Raw genomic sequence first — 20,120 nt, forward strand, 5'->3', positions numbered from 1 at the left:
CTATTGACTTACGGGAGCACTGATGACTACAACCTAAAGTCCAAGAGGAGGCTTGCATTTTGGAATCCAAAGCAAGGTGGGTGCTGTTTTGTGTTTAATTTGTATGAACCCCAAACACCTTGGATGCAAACTCAGTATATGTATTTGTAAAATGTACTTGCCAATGTTACTCAGTGGAGCACTCCAGACCTACTTTGATTTTAAACACATATTTGAGTACAATTTGCACTGACTCGTTTCCATTTAACAGATGGGGGCAGACATTCTTTAGTTGCTGCTGTTAGGAAAATCAGTCTCATTTAACCCCTTCCCCCAATTGCCTCTCAAATCTGAGAGCATACCTCTGTATACTTCTTGCATATGCTTGGTAAAAAATCCCCTTCCAGATAATGGGAATTAAGGTTCCATTGTTTTGCTAGTGCATATACGAAGGGCTGCTGCATGAATGGTACCGAGTATCTGCAAGAATTACATATTAATGTTTCCTGGTTTCAGTAGAAACAAAATTGACTCCAACATGTATTAAAAAGCAAAAGTGCAATTTTAGGGACTAGAATGTTCATTTAAACATTCTTCCTTTAACTCTGGGGCATTTACTCCCATTTTGTCTGTCAAGGAACACATTGTTATATATCTTGATATATTTGAAAAATCATGTTCCACTTAGGGTAAAATGAGGTCAAAACAGTGGAACTACATTGATAATTGCTGTAGTACATACATTATGTGTTTCTGGTAAAAAAAACCCCCAAAAAACCGTATTATGTCTTTGCCATCAGTAGTCATTAAGTGGTCATTGAAAGCACAATCTTATCAAATATTTCATTATTTTGTGTTCACTATTTTGGAGCTCAAAGTACTTTTTAAATCAGGATTTATTTTTTTTATATGGAACTGTTATTTCCCTTGTATTTCACCACTAAATGTATGATGCGTAGAAAATATTTTTGCTTAGAAGTTGATGTCAGATAGGAACCATTCATCCCATCTAGTCTGCCCAGGGCTGGTGCAAGGAGTTTTGCCACCCTAGGCAAAACATAATTTTGCCGCCCCCCCTGGCTCCACCCCCACAAGCCCCTCCCCTTTCCCCACACCCACTTATAGTGGTTGACTCGCTCCCACTCCTCCCCATAGTGACCGCGAGCCATGCTTACTGAATGACCGCGGCTTGCGGCTGCTGTCTGCGGGGCTGCCTGCTTCCCATCAAGTGACCGCGAGCCGCGGCCGCGCTTCTAATGAATGACCGTGGCCCGCCCTGAGTCTGCCTATTATTTCTGGTTCTTGCTTTTGTCTTAAACATAAATTATAGCTATAATTGAACACTCTCCAGGATGTGAATACCCCGCAGGGTTCTGCAGAATTGTACACAATACTCTAGGTGAAGTCTGACCAGGGTAAAGTAACCACTTCCTTCTTTCTGCTACTAAAACCCAGAGCTATACAACCCAGCACACTGCTTGCTTTATCTGCTGCTTCTTTGCATTGCCTGCTTAGATGTCCGAAGTGCATTAGTTTACATTTATCAATCTGAAACACAGTTGCCAAACTCTTGACCATTCTTTTAATTTATTTAAGTCATTCACCATTGGACTTATTCTATCAGCATACATACTTTACCTTTGAAACATTTTCAGCTAAATAGTTGAAATAATGTACAATAAATGTATGTTTTACATAATTGTCAGCTAACACTAGCTTTGAAGTTTCATTATTGTATTCACAATAATGCCGGTATGCTCCAATTGCTGGCCATGAGAGAAGCATGAATTTTTATAAAGAATATTTATGGTGTAAAGTTTGAAAAATGGGCTTAACAACATAGCAACCAATGGAATGGACCAGTCAGCTGTACCATTTTTACTATTACAGTCCTGCCAGTAAAAGGGCAAAGAAAAGAAATAGATTGCAAACACAGTAACAGCACAGGTGCCAAAGTGGTTATTTTATTAAGAAGGAGGACATATAGAGTAGGGGCTATGGGTAGGACCATCAACCTACCGAAACGCCCAGCTACTCTGCAATGTATTGAAGCAGACACTGCTTGAATACATTGCCAAGTGGGCACATGGGTGCTGTGAATGAGGTCTACGCTGCAAAAACACAGACTATAATTTGTTTTACAGCTGAATGGGTGGCTTGGGGAGATCCTCTGATCTTCCCAACTGACCCATGGTCCCCACTTGCTGAAATTTGGGTCAGTGCCTGAAAATTATGAATGGCTTGAAACTGGACACATGGCATGTATGGAACAGGGGTACCATGTGGGCTCGGGGCAGAGCCTTAAAATTCCTTTGGGACTTATTCCCAGCTATACTACCTTTAGTTATGCCAGTGTGTGAAATAATCCTGCCCCAGTAGACTGCAAACCATCATTTTAAAGGGAAGGAGGATAGGGACTGTGGCTACATATCTCCCTTCAGGAAAGAAACTCACAATACACATTAAATTGTTTGACTTACTGTGGTGTGAATACCATTCTTAGATAAAGTTTGAAATTATTACAGTGTGCTGTTCGGTTGGTAGATACAGTTTAAAGGTTCATATCCCAAACAGTAACTCATTATACGATGAAAACGTTTCCTTGTGTAAAAAGCAGGGAAAACATACCCTAGCACCTCATTAAGCCATGGAGAGATGTATGCTGTATAAAATTTTATTACATATATAGCACCCTATAGAAATCATTGGGAATATTGTATATGTGTAAATACTGCAAAACAACCACCCTCTTGGTCAAATAATATTGAGTTATGAATATGTAGACAAACACAGATTGGAGCTACATGCTCCCACAACAACCAGCCTGCAATACTATAGATCAGCATTATGGGAGTTGCAGCTCCCACCACACTTTCAGGCCTACTTGTCGGCAGCCCTAGGTTTACATTGTGCGTTTAATCCAAACTAAGTAATTTCCATAAGACATTCACGTTTTAATAGTCACAGCAGTGAATTGGCTGTTGATTTATTTTGTAAATTTAATGGGTTTTCTGCACACTTATGAAAGACAGTTTTTTGTTTTTTTACTTGTTTAGTAATTATGCAAAAATTGAGTACCACAGGACATTATAAGAAAGCATATTGTCTTCATTTTTCAATATCCATCAATGTTTAAACTACATATACAGTAATAATTTGTTGTACAATAAAATAAGCAAGGTGACACCGAACTACTTTTCTGGGTTGTTGAAACCATATGGAATGAAATATTAAAGACTACAAACACTGGTTTGATATGTGACATGTATAACACAGAGCCCTTCGTTCAGATGCCTCTGGGTACGTTTCATGTGCAATGTATGTCATATTGTAGTATGGCACTGATTTTCATCTGAGAATCCTGCATGGTCAACTGACCTCAGTGCATTTAACCTAGTAACAGAAATTGCACCACTAGGTATGTGTATACATTTAACAAGTAGTTGGTATTTATAAGCACCATCAAAAACCCTCCACATTAAGAGTTTTCATCTAGTTTACAAAGGCTTCAAGGATAGATAAATAAATGTATGGATACAGTATACACACATGTCATATACATGACATATAACAATTGATAACTGAGATAAACAAGCTAACTTTGGTTGCTTTTCTTTTTTTTTTTTTGTAAATTAAAGTTTTTTGGAGTAATGGTTGGCTTCTATTGTGTGTTAATAATACAGTGCATTTGTTAAAAAAAATCTCTTTTAAACGTTACTAGCACCAAAAAAAGTTATGGTAAAGGTTGTAGTGAAGTTGTAGGTAACAGAGTAAGTAAAGCCGATATAAGTCCACGGAGAGATTAAATGCATGTACCTCTGCTGAAATGATTGGGTGTCTCAGCATCAATGGTCAAAAGTTCCAAGTTTAATTTCGGCATATCGAGCATGTCAAGGTAGCTCAGTTACATAATATGTAAGAAGCCTGAGAAAGTGGTTGTATTGAGCTAGGATATTGATCCTGTACCTTGCATATGTCATGAGAAGAAAGTGCTTTGTTTAAATCCATAGAAAATATTTATGAGGCTTTTGTACCTATTCTACGGGAAATCAGTGAGGGGGGGTGGGTGGGTTGTGTCTACCTATTAATGTTTTGGTTTTATTTAGTTGGTCTTTGGTTGAGGAATTAATGAAGTAGGATTTTAATTTTCATTTTAAGAATGTCACCCAGTTCGCCAATAAGGTAGTCTCTGTCATGTTTGTCTTCAAGATGGTTAAGCTCTTTCTCCTTATAGAGGGGCACACTGCTGATCTGTAGAGAGTAGACACCAGCCACTGGTTTCTTCTTGGTCAGGTGAAGGTAACTTATTCCTTCCTTTTGGTTGATCCGAAACAAGCCATCTTCATTTCCAGAGTCTATTAAGTATCTGTTGTGATTTGTAAGTGTTGTGAGGGCAGGGGTGAGCTCCAGAATGCGATCCCTGCTGTTCAGGTGAGATATGTTGAACGAAAGGATTGCTGTTTTTTCAACATCCCAGCTTGCCAGACTAATAGGGGCTTCCATTTGAAATTCCTCCTGAAAAAGATAAAAGACCCATTTCAGTAACAAAGATTACTGAATTAACCTTTGTAATTCATTAGGTACCAAGATCCTAATAATATGAGCAAAACTGCACAATCTGGTATAGTTTCAAATATGGTGAAACATAAAGAGTCCACAACGTATTAAGATATAAAGGTATTCTACCGAAAACATTAAAGTGAAGTAAAAATCAAATGCTGCCCACAAAAGAAAGTTTATCCGTTTCATAACGGATGATGGATGCGAGATTATGATGGAATTATGAAACATGTAAAATTACTTTTTGTGGGAACATTTATGTGGATTCAACTAATTCTGATTTTCTTAATGGAATCTTAATTGCAACCTATGGTCATGTGACAAATACGTCTCTGATAGGCTTAAGGTCTGTATTGTCATAGCTACAGAATACGCTTCTGAAATTCGTGTTTGAATAACTATTACAAGAGAAACATTTCAGATCTACTCTGCTCTTTGCTTAACATGTTAAAGCACTCTGCTTATGCTTAACCTGGGTTGAAAAGTTTCTTTGCTGTATGACAAAGGTGAAATAAGGTATGCCGTGGTTCCAGCTGCCCAGTGCATTGGATCATGAAATATCTAAATAACCAATTCAATGGTCTCGATAAAAATAAAAGCTACTTTAGCAATTTAGCTGATTTAATTGGTGTATATCTAATGTATTGCTCACAAACTATGAAAGCATGTGCTATTTTTAACTTACAATACGTAAAATGAAACCTTTAAAAATAAAGTGCTTCAGAGTAAGTGTTACCTCTACATCATCAGGAGATGTCTCATTTGCACTCCTGCGCTTCCTTCCTCTCTTAGGATAGCCATTGATTTTACAGTCATAGCAGGCTTCAGGAGAAAGAGAATTATCATCTATTTCTCCGCTGACTGCCAAGTCTTGGGCTCTGCCAAAACCGGCTCCTGTCACGCAGTGCCTAAGGAAAGCACACAAAAACATGATAAAGTGATTAATGGTTCTTGGGTACCAATGCCATATAAAAAATATAAAGATGCATGTATGATTACATGGCTTATTGGAAATAATTAAGATATTAGTTATTGGTGCGTGTAAAAAAGTCTTGCGCTGTATGTTCACAGAAATAACTACTACATATAAAAAAATAAAAAAACAGAAAAAAAACCTATACTGCTTTACAGTACCCTGAGGGTTAATTATATTTGGATATACTCAAGGATATGGTCAATCTTTTTAACCTACTAAACAGTGTTTCTGCAAATAAGCTATGTAGAACCTCAGAACACATATGTATAAAGGACTTGTGACTCTTACCCTTGTCCTACACGGAAGTATCCAGGTGGACACCCGCAGACATAGCCACCTTCTGTGTTAGAGCAGCCATAGCTGCAAGGCGCCTGAGAAGAGCTGCATTCATTGACATCCTGGCAAGAGCCGGCAAACTGTTCAAAGTGAAATCCCGTCGGACAGATACACTTGAAGCTTCCCACTGTGTTATGGCAAGAAGCTCCTCCGCAGGTGTGGCTGCTCATGCACTCGTTCTCATCTGTAAGGAAACGGCTTTGCAATTTAATCCTGCATACTGACAGTACAAAGCCTTTGCGTTTATTTTCAGAGGGCCTGTTTTGAAGAAGGAAGAAATAGGAAATGGGGAGGGGGCATTTTCCTCGCCAACCACATGACTAATGACAACCGTTATAGAAACAATACTTTAGGAGTTGGTGAAATAAACCACCTATATTCAAGTAGGATGCTCAGGTATCATTACGTCAGCCAGCTCTAGAATATGCGACCCTAAGATCCTGCCCATAGACCCAATGTTCAGTTCGGTTAAATGCATCATTTTTATCACTTAGCATCAATATTGGTGTTTATGTATAATTGCTTCATGATACATTCCTAGTTACTTCACTGAGTAATGTATACAAACTTTTCCCCCCTAAATCTTTCTGTCTTCTGTAAAAAAAAACAAAAAAAACAAAACCATCTCAGGCAAACCTTTAGCCTGGCAAGCACTCGGGTGTTCTTGGACAAAAACAATTAATGTCATTGATCATATAACCATTGATGTCATAATCCTTCACTCTGAGGGTTTCATATAATGGAGCAAATGTTCTAATGTTTAAATTCCTTATATCATCACTATTTTCTGCCAGAGAGTAGTTGTATCACAAAAGATATACAGCGCATTAAAATATCGTAATGAAAAGGTCTTATTTTACTCCAAATGAAAAACAGACCTGAACATAAATCAACGTTAACATTTAATAAAAATGCATTGCACAAAACTTGTGTGACTAGTAATGAGTTTTTAGAAAGAAATATAAAAATACATATGGATAAAAATGTCTAGACAGTTTGTAAAATAATCCTGAATGAGGCATAGTTTGGACCGCTAGCTGAAGTCATATACCTGCATGCAGTCTTTGTGTAATGGTGGACATTGTAGCAAAAAATAAATCCATGGTTCATTCAAGGAAGAAAACCTTATGAAAACTGCAAATGCTGTTTTGAATAATAAATAAATATTTAGTGTCTTATTGAAATGGTCTGTGACATTAGAGTTCCAATAATATCAAACTTTATATGCCTACTGTATTACAATGTTTGGGCCGGGGAGTAGCACTGGGTCATGCCCACCGGCCCCACTACACCTACATTCCATCCATGTCATGCCCCATATTGTTTAATTTAAATATATATATATATATATATATATATTTCTTCTATTTATATTATCAGTTTCTATGAGCTGGTGTAATCTTACCATACTGTTTTCCAAAAAACATAAGTGGCACCACAACGTCTACTCACCTACACACTGATTCCACTGGTAGTGCTGAAGGTAGCCCTGTGGGCAGCTACATCTATACCCTCCAATGATGTTCTGGCATCCATGCTGACAGCGATGGCTACCGTCACACTCATCAATATCTATAAACAAAACATCTCCATTAAAATCTAAGCAAAGGTAATATTGTATATATTGTATATTGTTATATTTTAGTTATTAGCATATGTCCTACCACCTTTGTTGAAGAAAGTGATCAAGAAAGAGAAAGTAGCATTGGCCGTTTGCCAATATAATAGACAGCAACGTAAGTTCTATTATACAAGGCTACAGAGAAAGTAGGACCGCAGAACAAGGAGGCAACAAAGAAATACTTTTCATCTTTTTTTTATCCAACACTGGTTTCCAAATTGTTTGTGTTGAAAAGACACATGAAAGATCTCTAGACAAAGCAGTAATGTTTCAAACCACACAGACTGTGGAAAAACTATAAAGGATCCCCTTCCACCCCCTCAGTAATCAAGATTCATGGCTTGTGTTGTAACAAAGACCAGTGAATGCTCTGGCACGTAAACAGCCTTTCAACATAGCACCTTCGAACACAGTGCTAACAGAATAGATTATACTCACATCTAATGACTCGTCTACAAGGTCAATCAAAAATAATACATTTCATGTGTTTTTGTAACGGCCAATAGAGACATAAATACTCAACATAGTCACCGGTACAACTTTAATTTAACATTGGTGTAAAATTATCATATGTGTGATAAGACCCCGTGCACTAAGGCACTAAGGCATTAGCACCTCCCATTTACCTTTATTGCTGCTTGTACAGCAGGCAGCCATGCCATTTATTGGCCATTACGCTTAAAGTACCAGGGCCTATTTTCACCCCACTGTGATGGGAATTAAATACGTACTGGATCCCTGTATCACTTACACTGATCTAAAAGGCACATACACACTAAATGTTCATATCACCGCATGACTTCTCACCTCGCTTTTCCAGTGAAAATCACCATACCCACAACACAGCTGAATACATACATGTCCCGTAACATGTGAATGGTGTAAGGAATGCATTACTATTCTAAATGCTTTACTAGTGGTAAGAGATTTTCATCCTCTTTTTACTAGACACATGTAAAGGGTAGATTCACTTTTTATGAGCCTGGCATTTTATGTTTCTAAAACCAATGTTATTATTAACGTTTCTCAGAATCTTCCTCACTCTCAACTAATCACTCTAAATCTATTAAACGTCCAGTATCCTGAAAGACCAGTCCAGCCCTGACCCACACCAATATGCTTGGTGGTCGAATTATAAATTCCAGTAAATACAGAATGAATGGAAAAGACTGTACATTTAGGCCTTTTGTGCCACCTAGTTTTGTCCTCAGTCTGTAAATACCAGACACAGATCACTAGAACTAGAAGAGTTATTGGTGGTACCCCATATGTTTCCTTTGGCTAATGTGGCCAAGCTCACTCAATAATGTCTGTTATTCCAAGCAGTAATTTATGGACATAGCTGTAGCTGTTTTTCTAGGGACCCCAGAAAAGATAACTCGTGGACACCGAGTTGGCAAGGCTGATAGGACACTAATTTTACGGCTCTTACAAGAATATTTTGACATCTAGAATCACATGGGATTTGTGTTTCTTGCTTAGAACAAGGTAAAGAAGACCTCAATAACAATATCCATAGATAAAACAGACATCTGGCACTGAAACCTGAGGCACCCAAAGAATATTGTTATTTGGATCAAGAACAACTGAACGGAGTGGCTACAGAACATTTCACAGTGACCACAAACATGATTCTTACTCCTTCTAGTTGCATTATACAATAAGGAAGATTAATATCTGTACCTTCACATGAACTTCCACTCTGATCCAGGGAAAATCCACGTTGGCACTCGCAGGAGTAGCTGCCTGGTGTATTTTGGCAAACACCCTTAGCGCCACAGAGGTTAATGTCTGAAGCACACTCATTGTTGTCTAAAAACATTTGGAAAAAAAGTGAAAAAAACACTTTGTTCTATTTTAGGAATTTTCTCAAACAGGTAGCTCCCCAGTTGTTATTAAATAACTGCCCACCTGATGCTTTACAAATGCTGGTCAAGAATCATGGGGGTTCCAGTATAAGTGGAGAGCTGCTTGTTGGGTTACATATGTCTGTTTTTTTTTATTGGGATTTAGACATCCTCACACTCCTGATGCACGAGGCATACCTTTGCTTCATTCCCCTATATACTTCCCCTGTATCCCCTTAAGGACAATGGGCGGTCCTGAAACCCATTGAAAAAAATGCATTTTGAGCCCGTACATGTACGGGCTTTGTCATTAAGGGGTTAAACTTCCACAAACGTGATCCATGCTAACAAATGAAAGTGGTAAGGCTACGTGGAAGTCTGCACAATTACTAGCAGGACAAATGAGAGATTTGGCAAGTTCAAAGACACGCACTTTTTTGGCATTGGCTGGTAGTTCAAAACATTTCAATTGCAGTACCCGGTTTAATCAGTTCTTACCAATACAAGCAGTATGATGCTGTGTGAATCCAGGGGGACATTTACAAGTAAATCCGCCAATTGTGTTGACACAAATGAACTGGCAATTGTGCTGCTTAGTGGCGCATTCATCGAGATCTGAAAAGAAATCATAGATATGTATACTATAAAACCAAACATTTCAAGAAGTGACAGGGGGTGGCATTCATGCTGCTTAAATGTTGCTACTGGAGGGTGATACGGAACACCTATTAACCTTTCTTTTCATTGGGGCGAGTCTGCTAGATTTCCCCGCGATATAGCAGCCTGAGCAAATTGGTCACTAATTGATATCCAATCCTGGGCCAACATACGTTCACCAAAATGGATTGCACAGAAATATATTAAAATCGGAGCAGCCTGGGGTGTTTTAAGGGGGTCCTGTGGCACCATTCACCGCTGGTAATTACTAAGATTCCATGTCAAAACATAATTCAGCAAAACTTGCTTCTCACCGGCTCTCACAATCTCTGCTTCTATCCTTGTGGTCTGATACATTATCATGGAGTAAACATGACCACAAAGACAACTTTTAGACAGACTGGGTACACTCTTTGCAAAAATGTATTTTTACAAACTTTTAGACACAAACTTTTTTTTAGACACAATTCACATGAGACGATCAAGTAAAAGGCATAAAAGGTAATATTTACAAATCTGAAAGTTAACAAAACCTTAAAACACATATTTGAAGAAAGTTACTTGCTCTTCTGCCTACATATTTTTTTTTGAGAGTGTGTTCATAACTTTAATCTATTCCTCACTAGCACATGCTAGTATGCACATAATATCAGCGGATTACCTTTGCAGCTTCTTCCATCCTCTTGAAGAATGTAACCCCGAGGACATGAACACTGGAAGCTTCCATCTGTGTTTTTGCAGATAAAGTTACAAGGTTTGGGAGACTGAGTGCATTCATCAAGATCTGTAATGATAAGAACAACAATATTTTCGTCACATCCAACAACTGCCGAAAAATCTTGGTGAGTTAAAAAGCAGTACTACCACTGGCTTTGGCTCCATGCAGGATTAGAACTCACTAAAAAAACGTTGACGCAGTGGCGGGCTAATCAATATATGGCCATATAGTGTGAGGAAATCCCTAACAAGGGATAAATTGTAATCCTATTATCACCAAGTTTAACAGTCTACCAAGTTTACAATATATTCGTCACCTACCTATGCAAGAGGTGCCAGTTATATCCTGAGTGTAGCCTGGGTTGCAGTGACACTTGTAAGTTCCTCTCTCGTTGACACATTGTCCGTTGCGGCATATGCCATGAAGCACCTGGCATTCATCAATATCTGTACAAAGTGACAGAAAAACAGTTTATGTTTAAGGTTCTGTGGAATCGTCTGCAGTTTTGCCTTATTACAGACTTTGCTATCTTGAAATGATTACCTATCCTCCAGCCAAACAATAAAAACATAAATCAGATAAGCCTAATGATACTGGCCTTAAATTCTGGCTCTGCCGTTACCAGTCTGCCCATACCCTGCACCCACCCTACCCACTACCCCAGTATTTATTAGACTTGTGCATTCGTCTTCGGGCGAACATGAAAACGAACACGAAGAGTGCGTTTTCGTGTTCGTTCCGAAGACACGCCGAAGAGAAGACGGCGGCGGTAAAACGTAGGCGAAGACGAAGACACACACCACGAAGATCTTCGTGATCGTCTTCGTCTTCGTCTACCATTCCCCCCCCCTTCTAACTTACGAGTCTGCTAGATTTCCCCGCGATATAGCAGCCTGAGCAAATTGGTCACTAATTGATATCCAATCCTGGGCCAACATACGTTCACTTCGCGGCATCGCGGCAGTTCCCGGAAGTGGAAATCCGCAGGTTCGCCGTCACGGGTTACAGGGCAGTGCGAATGAGCCTATTGGTCGCCTACAGGGACCTCCTCTGGCATCAACCAATTGGACCAATAGGCTCACTCGCACGGTCTTTGTAAGTTAACCCCTGACAGCGAACCTATGGATTTCCAGTGGCATCTGCAGGGTAAGTTGCAGCATTGGGGTTTTAAAACCCCAATGCTGCAACTTACCCGGCACATCCCACTGGTCTCCCTCTCTGTTCAATTAGTTAAATGTCCGTACGAGCGACTTTATTGGTCGCTCGTACGGACATTTAACCCAGCACAGACTAACTAATTGAACAGGGAGGGAGACCAGTGGGATGTGCCAGGTAAGTTGCAGCATTGAGGTTTTAAAACCCCAATGCTGCAACTTACCCTGCAGATGCCACTGGTCTCCCTCCCTGTTCAATTAGTTAAAGACCAGTGGTATCTGCAGGGTAAGTTGCAGCATTGGGGTTTTAAAACCCCAATGCTGCAACTTACCCGGCACATCCCACTGGTCTCCCTCCCTGTTCAATTAGTTAAATGTCCGTACGAGCGACTTTATTGGTCGCTCGTATGGACATTTAACTAATTGAACAGGGAGGGAGACCAGTGGGATCTGCCGGATAAGTTACGGCACCAGGAGTTTAACAGTCTGTACGAGCGACCCTATTGGTCGCCAGCAGGGGGCTCGTCTGCCATCAACCAATGGCAGACGAGCCCCCTGCTGACGACCAATAGAGTTGCTCATACGTACATTTAAACTCCTGGCGCCAGAGCTGCGTTAACCCCGTATTAACCCCTTAACAGGGAAAACAAAGAAAAACCGAACACGAAGAATGTCCACGAATATTCGCCCGAAGAGAAGACAGGAACAGGCGAATATTCGCGGAATACGAAGATTTTTTTCCCCCCGAAGACGAGCACGAAGACGAACACGAAGAGCCCCCTGGTGCCCAAGTCTAGTATTTATAAATACAACATTTGGCTACAAAATTTTGTTTGTCGTGCCCAGAATAAAATAAGTACCTTCTCCGCCTGTGGTGAATCCTTTGCCATGGGGGCAAAGCTTCTTATGCTGCACTGTGCCTGGGAAGGGGCAGATCTCGCAGTTGACACTCCAGCCTCTGCCAGAGCTACAGCAACACTCAGACTTAGTGACAGAGTTTCTGGTTGAAGATCCCATTTGGCACATGGTGTGCAACACTTCAGTGAAACAATAGCCCAATCTGTTGTCTACAAAAGAAATACAAGAAGCACACATTAAAACAAATGTAATCCATAACCCTCTATATACTTTGGCATCAGAAGTCCCCACTAATGAAAATTATCTTTAGAAAATATGTTCTTGTGGACACTTGTATGAATTTATGTTTATTTATTTTTTTATAAACCCTCTGAAAATTAAACAGTTTGTTTAAATTAATACCATATCATATGTTCAGTCTCTGGAAGTCTCAATTATTAACACACAGTTCAAACCAGTGAAGTCTAAGGTAGTCTATAAGTAGTGACCAAGGAGATCCTGTCCACTGTCTGGAGCCCCATGATCACCTGCTTATAGGATCTTCTGCTCAGGTGCTGAACTGAGCACTCTCACCTTTATAACAATTATATATATATATATATATATTGTATATCTCTGCTTATTAGTAACCTATAATTCACATACTTTGTGAAAATGTCAGATCATTTAATCTCATTGGAACCTTATTCTCTCCAGACCATTGTGATCCCAAACGCTGTGTAATGTTTACAGATCTCAAAACTTACCGACACATTCTGTCTCTGTGGCACTTGCATTAAATCCTTCAGCACAATCGCATTTATAGCTTCCAACCGTGTTCACACATCTTCCATTTTCGCATATACCAGGTTTCTGGCATTCATTCAGATCTGATGTAAAAATGTTGCAAAACAAGTAAAATGATAAAATAATACATATCGAGAAACACAAATAAGTTTGGGATAATATTAATCGATCAGATACTTCTATCATTATCTAGTCCGTCCTTATGTACAAGAAAAATGAAGTATCTATGCAAAATCATATGTAAAGATGTTGGGAAGTTTAGATGTTGCTAGTATTGATCAAACTAGTAGATTTGCTTTCAGGTAAATATCTAGGCCAGATTTGCTTACCCATACATCCTTCCCCATCTAATCGACGTTGATATCCTGGTCCACATATGCACATATACGTCCCGATTAGGTTTTTACAAGTCATCTGTTTGGATTCACAGTCGTGCGTACCATCTTCACACTCATCCTGATCTGTAAAGCGGAATACACCATACTGTTAAACGACAATCAGGCTCATATTTTTAATTGAAGCCAAAGTTTTTACAATAAGTGTAGGGTTAGCCATTAATATAGAGAATCCAAGCAACTCACCCCTGCACATTCTTTTGTCTTCCCGAAGGACATAGCCAGATGGGCATTTGCATTCATATGATCCATAGGTGTTGACACAACGGAAAGCACAGAGAAGGGGGTTCTGAGCACACTCATTTACATCTATTAAAAAAAAATATGTTAAAAAAGAAAAATATCATGCAGGAATTAATACTTACAATGCAAAAAATGTGTACAACAGTATTTTTTTTATAAAAATAAAAATTTATGAAATCATTTACTCATCTACTTGTCCCCTTTGGATGTCACCAGGTAAACCTCCTGTTCGATTCTGTGTACCTTGGGTGACCATGCAATTAGTAATGTGTGACGTTTAGTGTACATTTCCCTTTAAGTATTCTGAAGGTACATACTGAAATCAGGATTCTGACCTAAAGAATCAGTGAGGGCAATACGTTACAGGTAAAATCTGGAATATTTTGTGCTGCAAAAGAAACACCCCATTTACCTTCGCATGACATCATAGGTCCTGGCTCGAAGCCTTCTTCACAGGTACATTCAAATCCACCAATAATATTCTTACAGGTTCCATTTCCACATGGGTTTCCAACTGAGCATTCATCAATATCTGTAGTATAAAGCATGGTAAAACTCATGCACTCGTGTACATATACCAAACTAATATGGATCAAAGAAATCAGAAAAAATGTAAGCTATATGCTCAATAATTTTTATGATATTGTCTTAATATTGATGATATTTTCTGAGTTTCTATATAGACTTTGGAGAAAACCTGCAGTTGCAGTATGAATGGTGGGATGTCCACACTTTTCATCTATATCTTGGTAATATAACTTTAGAATTTCTCTTACTATAATGGACAGTGTTATAAATAGTGCCACTCACTGTCAACAATTAAGTGACAGTAACCAGCAAAAAAAAAAGGAACAGACCTATACATTCGTTTCCTGTTAGTACATAGCCAAAGGAACATTCACACCGATAAGAACCGTCTGTATTGATACACAGTCCGTTTTTACATTTTTCTGGGTCAACACATTCGTCCATATCTGTAAATAAAAAAGAAAAGGTTAAGTGAAGTTCTGTTCAAAAACAACATTATTAAAGTATTGAAGAATAGCATCAGTCTTACCAATACGTTCATCATCTGGTCCGATGATGACTCCGCTTCCAAATCGACAGATCTGACGGAATGCTTCTGCAATTGTAATACACAAAGGGTAAGTGACATGCACTGTATAAAAAGGAGCGTGTGAAAGTGTCCCACTTTGAAGGTTTTACGCCTGTTTCATGTGTAACCTTTGAGTATTGCTGAAAAGGCCATTGGTCGCTTCAACAAAATCTTACTGAAAATGTTATTAGACCAGTAGAATTTATGCTAACTGGTTTTTGTTGGTAACCATTTCAGATGTAATGTATACAATTATGTCTATGTATGAATGTATATTTTTATATAGTTAGAGCCAAGAGGTGCACCGTTCAAATTTTTGTATCATGGCATCATGTGTACTAGGGAATGTTAGGATGTGCCTGCTAACATTCTCAATAATCAGAAAATATAAACATTTTCTATATAATCCCCTAGCATAGCAAGGTTATGGGGATTTAACAAAAGGTCATTAAAGAGTTAAAATGTTAGGTTGAAAAAAGATAAAACATGACTAGTTTCTCTCTCGTACTAACTTGGCACTGCCTGTAAGGCAATTTCTCATGATTTCCTTTGGAATGTGTTCATTTGGACATCACATCATGTACATCTATAAATGTTCCCTCCAAGCTGGCTTTTAAGTGTGTTTGAAACTAATGCCTCGCCAGCTTTTGGTGGGTGGAAAATTGTTTTGTTGTACTGAGTAATTGTTTCCCTGTGGGATTGTCTGGGAATTTTTTTCGATTTTGCTTGATTGCAGTAGAATTTATTTGCCTGAGCCATTGTAGAATAAATGTCTAATACCTAACATCCAGAAAAGAATACAGCAAGAAGAACATGTATTTTACTTTTCTAAATTTCAAGGACAATATTGGCATTTAGTTACTCTGAGCTATGTCAGTTTGTTGCTTGGTTAGTATATCATACCATCTCCTTCAGTCGGGCATAATTCACATGGGCTACCCCATCCAGCACCTTCCATGGCACAACAACATTCCTGTTTTGATTGATTTAGAGCCTTGGGAGAAGTACACTTCCCATCCTCAAATTTGGAATAGCAGAAGCTTACTCTTAAATCTATGAAAAAAACACCAATAAATGAATATATTAGAAAAAACAACCCCACACTAAGGCAGAATCCAAATCTAAAATCCTTTCTGCCAAATCAACAACCATCAAAACCACCAACAACAGCAAGCTTTGGTTAGACAAGTAACTTTTTACCGTGGCATCTCCGTCCAGTTGATGATAAGACAAATCCCTCTGGGCACTGACAGATGAAGCTGCCGAGAGTATTGCTACACGTGCCGAAGTCACAAATATCAGGCTGTTCTGAACACTCATCAATGTCTGTAGAAAACCAAAATACATCATATGACCCAGTATCAGAGTAATTGTTGTTAATGACTTCAGCTTCTTTGGTTTTATTTTAGGTACCTTCACAGGTGTCACCCTTCAAGATGTATCCAGGAGGACATATGCATCTGTATGAGCCATCCAGATTTTGACACGTTCCAGGAGCACATTTCCCAGGGTCAAGGGCGCATTCGTTGATATCTGAAAACAACGACGGTGATTACAAAATAAGGGAATAAATACAAAAGCATGGCATTTAATTAATATAGAAGGAAAACTATCATATTCAAATACAACTTGATTATATCTGAAAAGGGCAATTTTCTAAAACACGTACTATATAACCTGATTTTGGACCATTACTCAGTATTGTGAAGGAGCAGGTTCTCTGCAAAATTACGGATGCCCACTATGAGTCTGTTAGATGGAGACATGAGTATAAGGCACTGATGTATGCATTGATATATTAACCATCTGTGGGCTTATGCCTAGGTTGAACAGGATTAAAGGAGCACAGTTTTGTTCAGTGCCTTGAGCCATACTGAGTGCTAATAAACAGTACAGGTAATTATTTGTTATTTTGGCAAATCACAGGTTAATGGTGATGAAAAATGACACTAAAAAGAAACAACTAGAAAATGTATATCTAAAGGCTCTTACAATGGCCCATAAAACTGCACATCTGTCAGACCTAACTGATGGTGCAAGGATTAAATACCTTGCTAATCTGCAATGGATACATTAAATGCCCCATTGTGAATGCTCTATTATTTATAGATAAATACCCAGGCAAGTTCTTCCATCAGACGCCATCTCATATCCTTCATTGCATAGACACTCAAATGACCCCACAGTGTTGATACATTGTCCATTTCTACATAGCTGGCCATTTAGTGTTGTACATTCATCAATATCTGTAACAAGAATAACAGTGATGAAAACTGATTTCAGAACGGGAAAACAAAACTATACAGGGATATATATATATATATATATATATATATATATATATATATATAAAGGCTACTTACGAAAAGCCCTTCCATTTTTATTCAGTAGCACCTGCTTCTAGTATTTGGCAACCTGCAAGTTCTTATTGGCTGTTGGGTCACTACATTTTTACTCCAGCCAATAAGAATCTGAGCCAAACTAAGGGAGATTTACCAAAAGGGACAGCGATCACAAATATAGTTTAAAAGGATTAAATGAGAACTTTTTTTAAAATTTAGATAATATTCATATTTTAAACATTTTCAAGATATGACTTCAAACAGTGTTTAAAAGCACAAGACCAGAAAAAAGCATGTAAACCCCAAAAAGCGTAAAAACGTATTTATCACAATAGTTTGTAACAGGAGCATTTTCTTATCTGAAAAAAAAACAATCTGTCTTTCCCTTTTAATCATTATTTGGATTATCATAAAAGAAAAAATAATTTGTTAAATTCTGTGGAGGCGAACACAAATATTGGCTAGACTGGACAATAGAGGGGAGCACTTCCTGAAGCTGATGGAGAAAATAGACTACTCCAGTACAGTAAAAATAATGACTATTACTTAATTACGCTACATTACTTTGCACATGGCAATTTATAAGATTGCGCAATATATTTAAATTAAAATGCATTAGGTTTATTCTCTAAAATGGGAGGAGAGCTGCAGTTTCACCGTACTTAAAGTTTGTAGTATGAAGGGCCTATCTAAGGGTCTCTATACAAAATCAGCACAAATCGAAATAAACCTACACAGAAAAACATGTTGGGTCACATAAGTTTTCAGGTCTCATCTTCACAAGGAACTCCCATCTGAAGTCCAAAAAGCTTATGCAAGTCTATTTAATTTTTTGGTGTTAGCCTAATTAAAAGTTTCATCCTCAACTAAGGACTTCATCTTCTCATGGACCAATGTGGATTTCCTTACCAAAGGTGAAGTAATACATTTCATATTACATCAGAGCAATAAAGACAAGCCACATATATGTGGAGGTAAAATGTGAATACACAGTTAAAACAATAATAACGTGATAATTCTATACTTAACATACATTACATATGCCAATGGTTTTCAGTTCCCACAAAGAATCCACACTATTCAGGCTATTCAACTAGCTGCTTCATCTGTAATGACTTAATTAGCTACTGATAAGCCAGCTTCAGATAGGTAAGTCGATTTAAGAACTTTACAGCGAAGGACATGCAACTCCACTGAGCAGAATGGTAGTTTTTACCTATACAGTCGTTATTGTGAGACAATATAAACCCATCAAAGCAACGGCAGTTGTATGAACCAATGGTGTTCCTGCACGTTCCATTTCCACAAGGATTCCTTTCACACTCGTTGATGTCTGCAAAAATGGAAAACCAGTAAGGCTTACTCGTTGTGGTGTTAACATAACACAATGTGCTTTATGGGAGCATTTATAGACTTTATGAAGGTGTGATCATTTCTCTCATTATTTGTTAAACACTGTTTTGCTTTTATAAACACAGTTTTTTATTGTGATCACTAGCACATACCATAAGGGTGATGATGCCATAGTATATATATATATTATATATATTATTATTATTATACATATTATAAATAGTAATGATGTATACCTGATGATACTTGATTATAACCTTAGGAAGGACCAAAATCATTATTGGGAGTATGAAGCCCACCAAAAATGTACATTTACTCCTAGCGCAGGTGAAAATGGCAGAAATTATATATATAATGAAAGAGACACTATGGCTATTTTCACTTTATTGTTGAAGAAGGTCTTCTAGAAGGACTAGAGTTTGAAATTGTGCAAGTCACTTACCAAGGCACATTGTTTCATCCTCGTTGGTTTTGAATCCACTGTGGCAAATGCAGTAATACCCTCCGGTTTTGTCTTTGCACTCTCCATGACTGCACACGTTAGGAATTTCTTGGCACTCATTGCGATCTTTATGGGTGGCAAAAATGATTTAAGGTGAAACAATAATATAACAATCTCTGTATGAATAAAGAAGTTTAGACAAAAACAAATAAAGGAAAAAATGGTTTGAAAAATTGAGCATCCTATTTTAATTTGGAACAGAAAATGTGCAGCAAAAAAAAACCTGCACAATCAAACTGTTTACAGTGTCCTTGAGTCTTTAACAATGATTACAGAAGTGCTAAATATCAAAGTAAATCAGAAAAAACTACTTAGCAATTGCCAGAATTTTAATTGATTTGTTGGTGGTATCTGGATGTTAAAGGACAGTGGAAAAATGGGCATCCTTGTAGGCTGGAAACCTAACTCCTTTCCAGATGTATATTCCAATATGATATGTTTTTGTCAAATGAGTCAATCCTAGGCATCTACAGATGGTTCTGCTTATCCAAAAAATATGGTTGGCCAGCATTCTTGTCATCGACAGGAATTCTGCCTTGTTGCCTCGGATCAATCTCTTACTAAAAACAAGATTAAAAAAAATGTAGAAAGCAGGGAAATCCCCATTGCTCTGCTGTAAGTGGGGGGAGGTGTCTCATCTAAAGTTAAAACGTCTACATTGTAACTAAAACTTCAAAATATTGAAGAGATAACATGA

General features: G+C 38.1%; 1 protein-coding gene across 1 annotated transcript in view; it reads right to left on the reverse strand.

Moving 5' to 3' along the window:
- Positions 1–4,104: 4,104 nt before the first annotated feature.
- Positions 4,105–20,120, reverse strand: part of LOC149297821 (fibrillin-1-like) — a 104,636-nt gene continuing 88,620 nt past the window's right edge. Inside the window, exons 45-65 of the mRNA XM_089488323.1 lie at positions 19,364–19,489; positions 18,785–18,901; positions 17,344–17,472; positions 16,640–16,759; positions 16,427–16,552; positions 16,130–16,279; positions 15,188–15,253; positions 14,988–15,104; positions 14,543–14,662; positions 14,074–14,196; positions 13,822–13,953; positions 13,453–13,575; positions 12,709–12,915; positions 11,015–11,140; positions 10,638–10,760; positions 9,818–9,934; positions 9,156–9,284; positions 7,304–7,423; positions 5,804–6,035; positions 5,276–5,447; positions 4,105–4,494 (exon numbers count right to left, since the gene is read on the reverse strand). Of these exons, the coding sequence (XP_089344449.1) occupies positions 4,105–4,494; positions 5,276–5,447; positions 5,804–6,035; positions 7,304–7,423; positions 9,156–9,284; positions 9,818–9,934; positions 10,638–10,760; positions 11,015–11,140; positions 12,709–12,915; positions 13,453–13,575; positions 13,822–13,953; positions 14,074–14,196; positions 14,543–14,662; positions 14,988–15,104; positions 15,188–15,253; positions 16,130–16,279; positions 16,427–16,552; positions 16,640–16,759; positions 17,344–17,472; positions 18,785–18,901; positions 19,364–19,489 (3,065 nt within the window). The remainder of the gene's footprint in view (positions 4,495–5,275; positions 5,448–5,803; positions 6,036–7,303; positions 7,424–9,155; positions 9,285–9,817; positions 9,935–10,637; positions 10,761–11,014; positions 11,141–12,708; positions 12,916–13,452; positions 13,576–13,821; positions 13,954–14,073; positions 14,197–14,542; positions 14,663–14,987; positions 15,105–15,187; positions 15,254–16,129; positions 16,280–16,426; positions 16,553–16,639; positions 16,760–17,343; positions 17,473–18,784; positions 18,902–19,363; positions 19,490–20,120) is intronic.

The sequence above is a fragment of the Sceloporus occidentalis genome, unplaced genomic scaffold (assembly GCF_023333645.1).
Source record: "Sceloporus occidentalis isolate IW3139 unplaced genomic scaffold, rSceOcc1.0.p SCAF_37, whole genome shotgun sequence".
Lineage (NCBI taxonomy): Eukaryota > Metazoa > Chordata > Lepidosauria > Squamata > Phrynosomatidae > Sceloporus > Sceloporus occidentalis.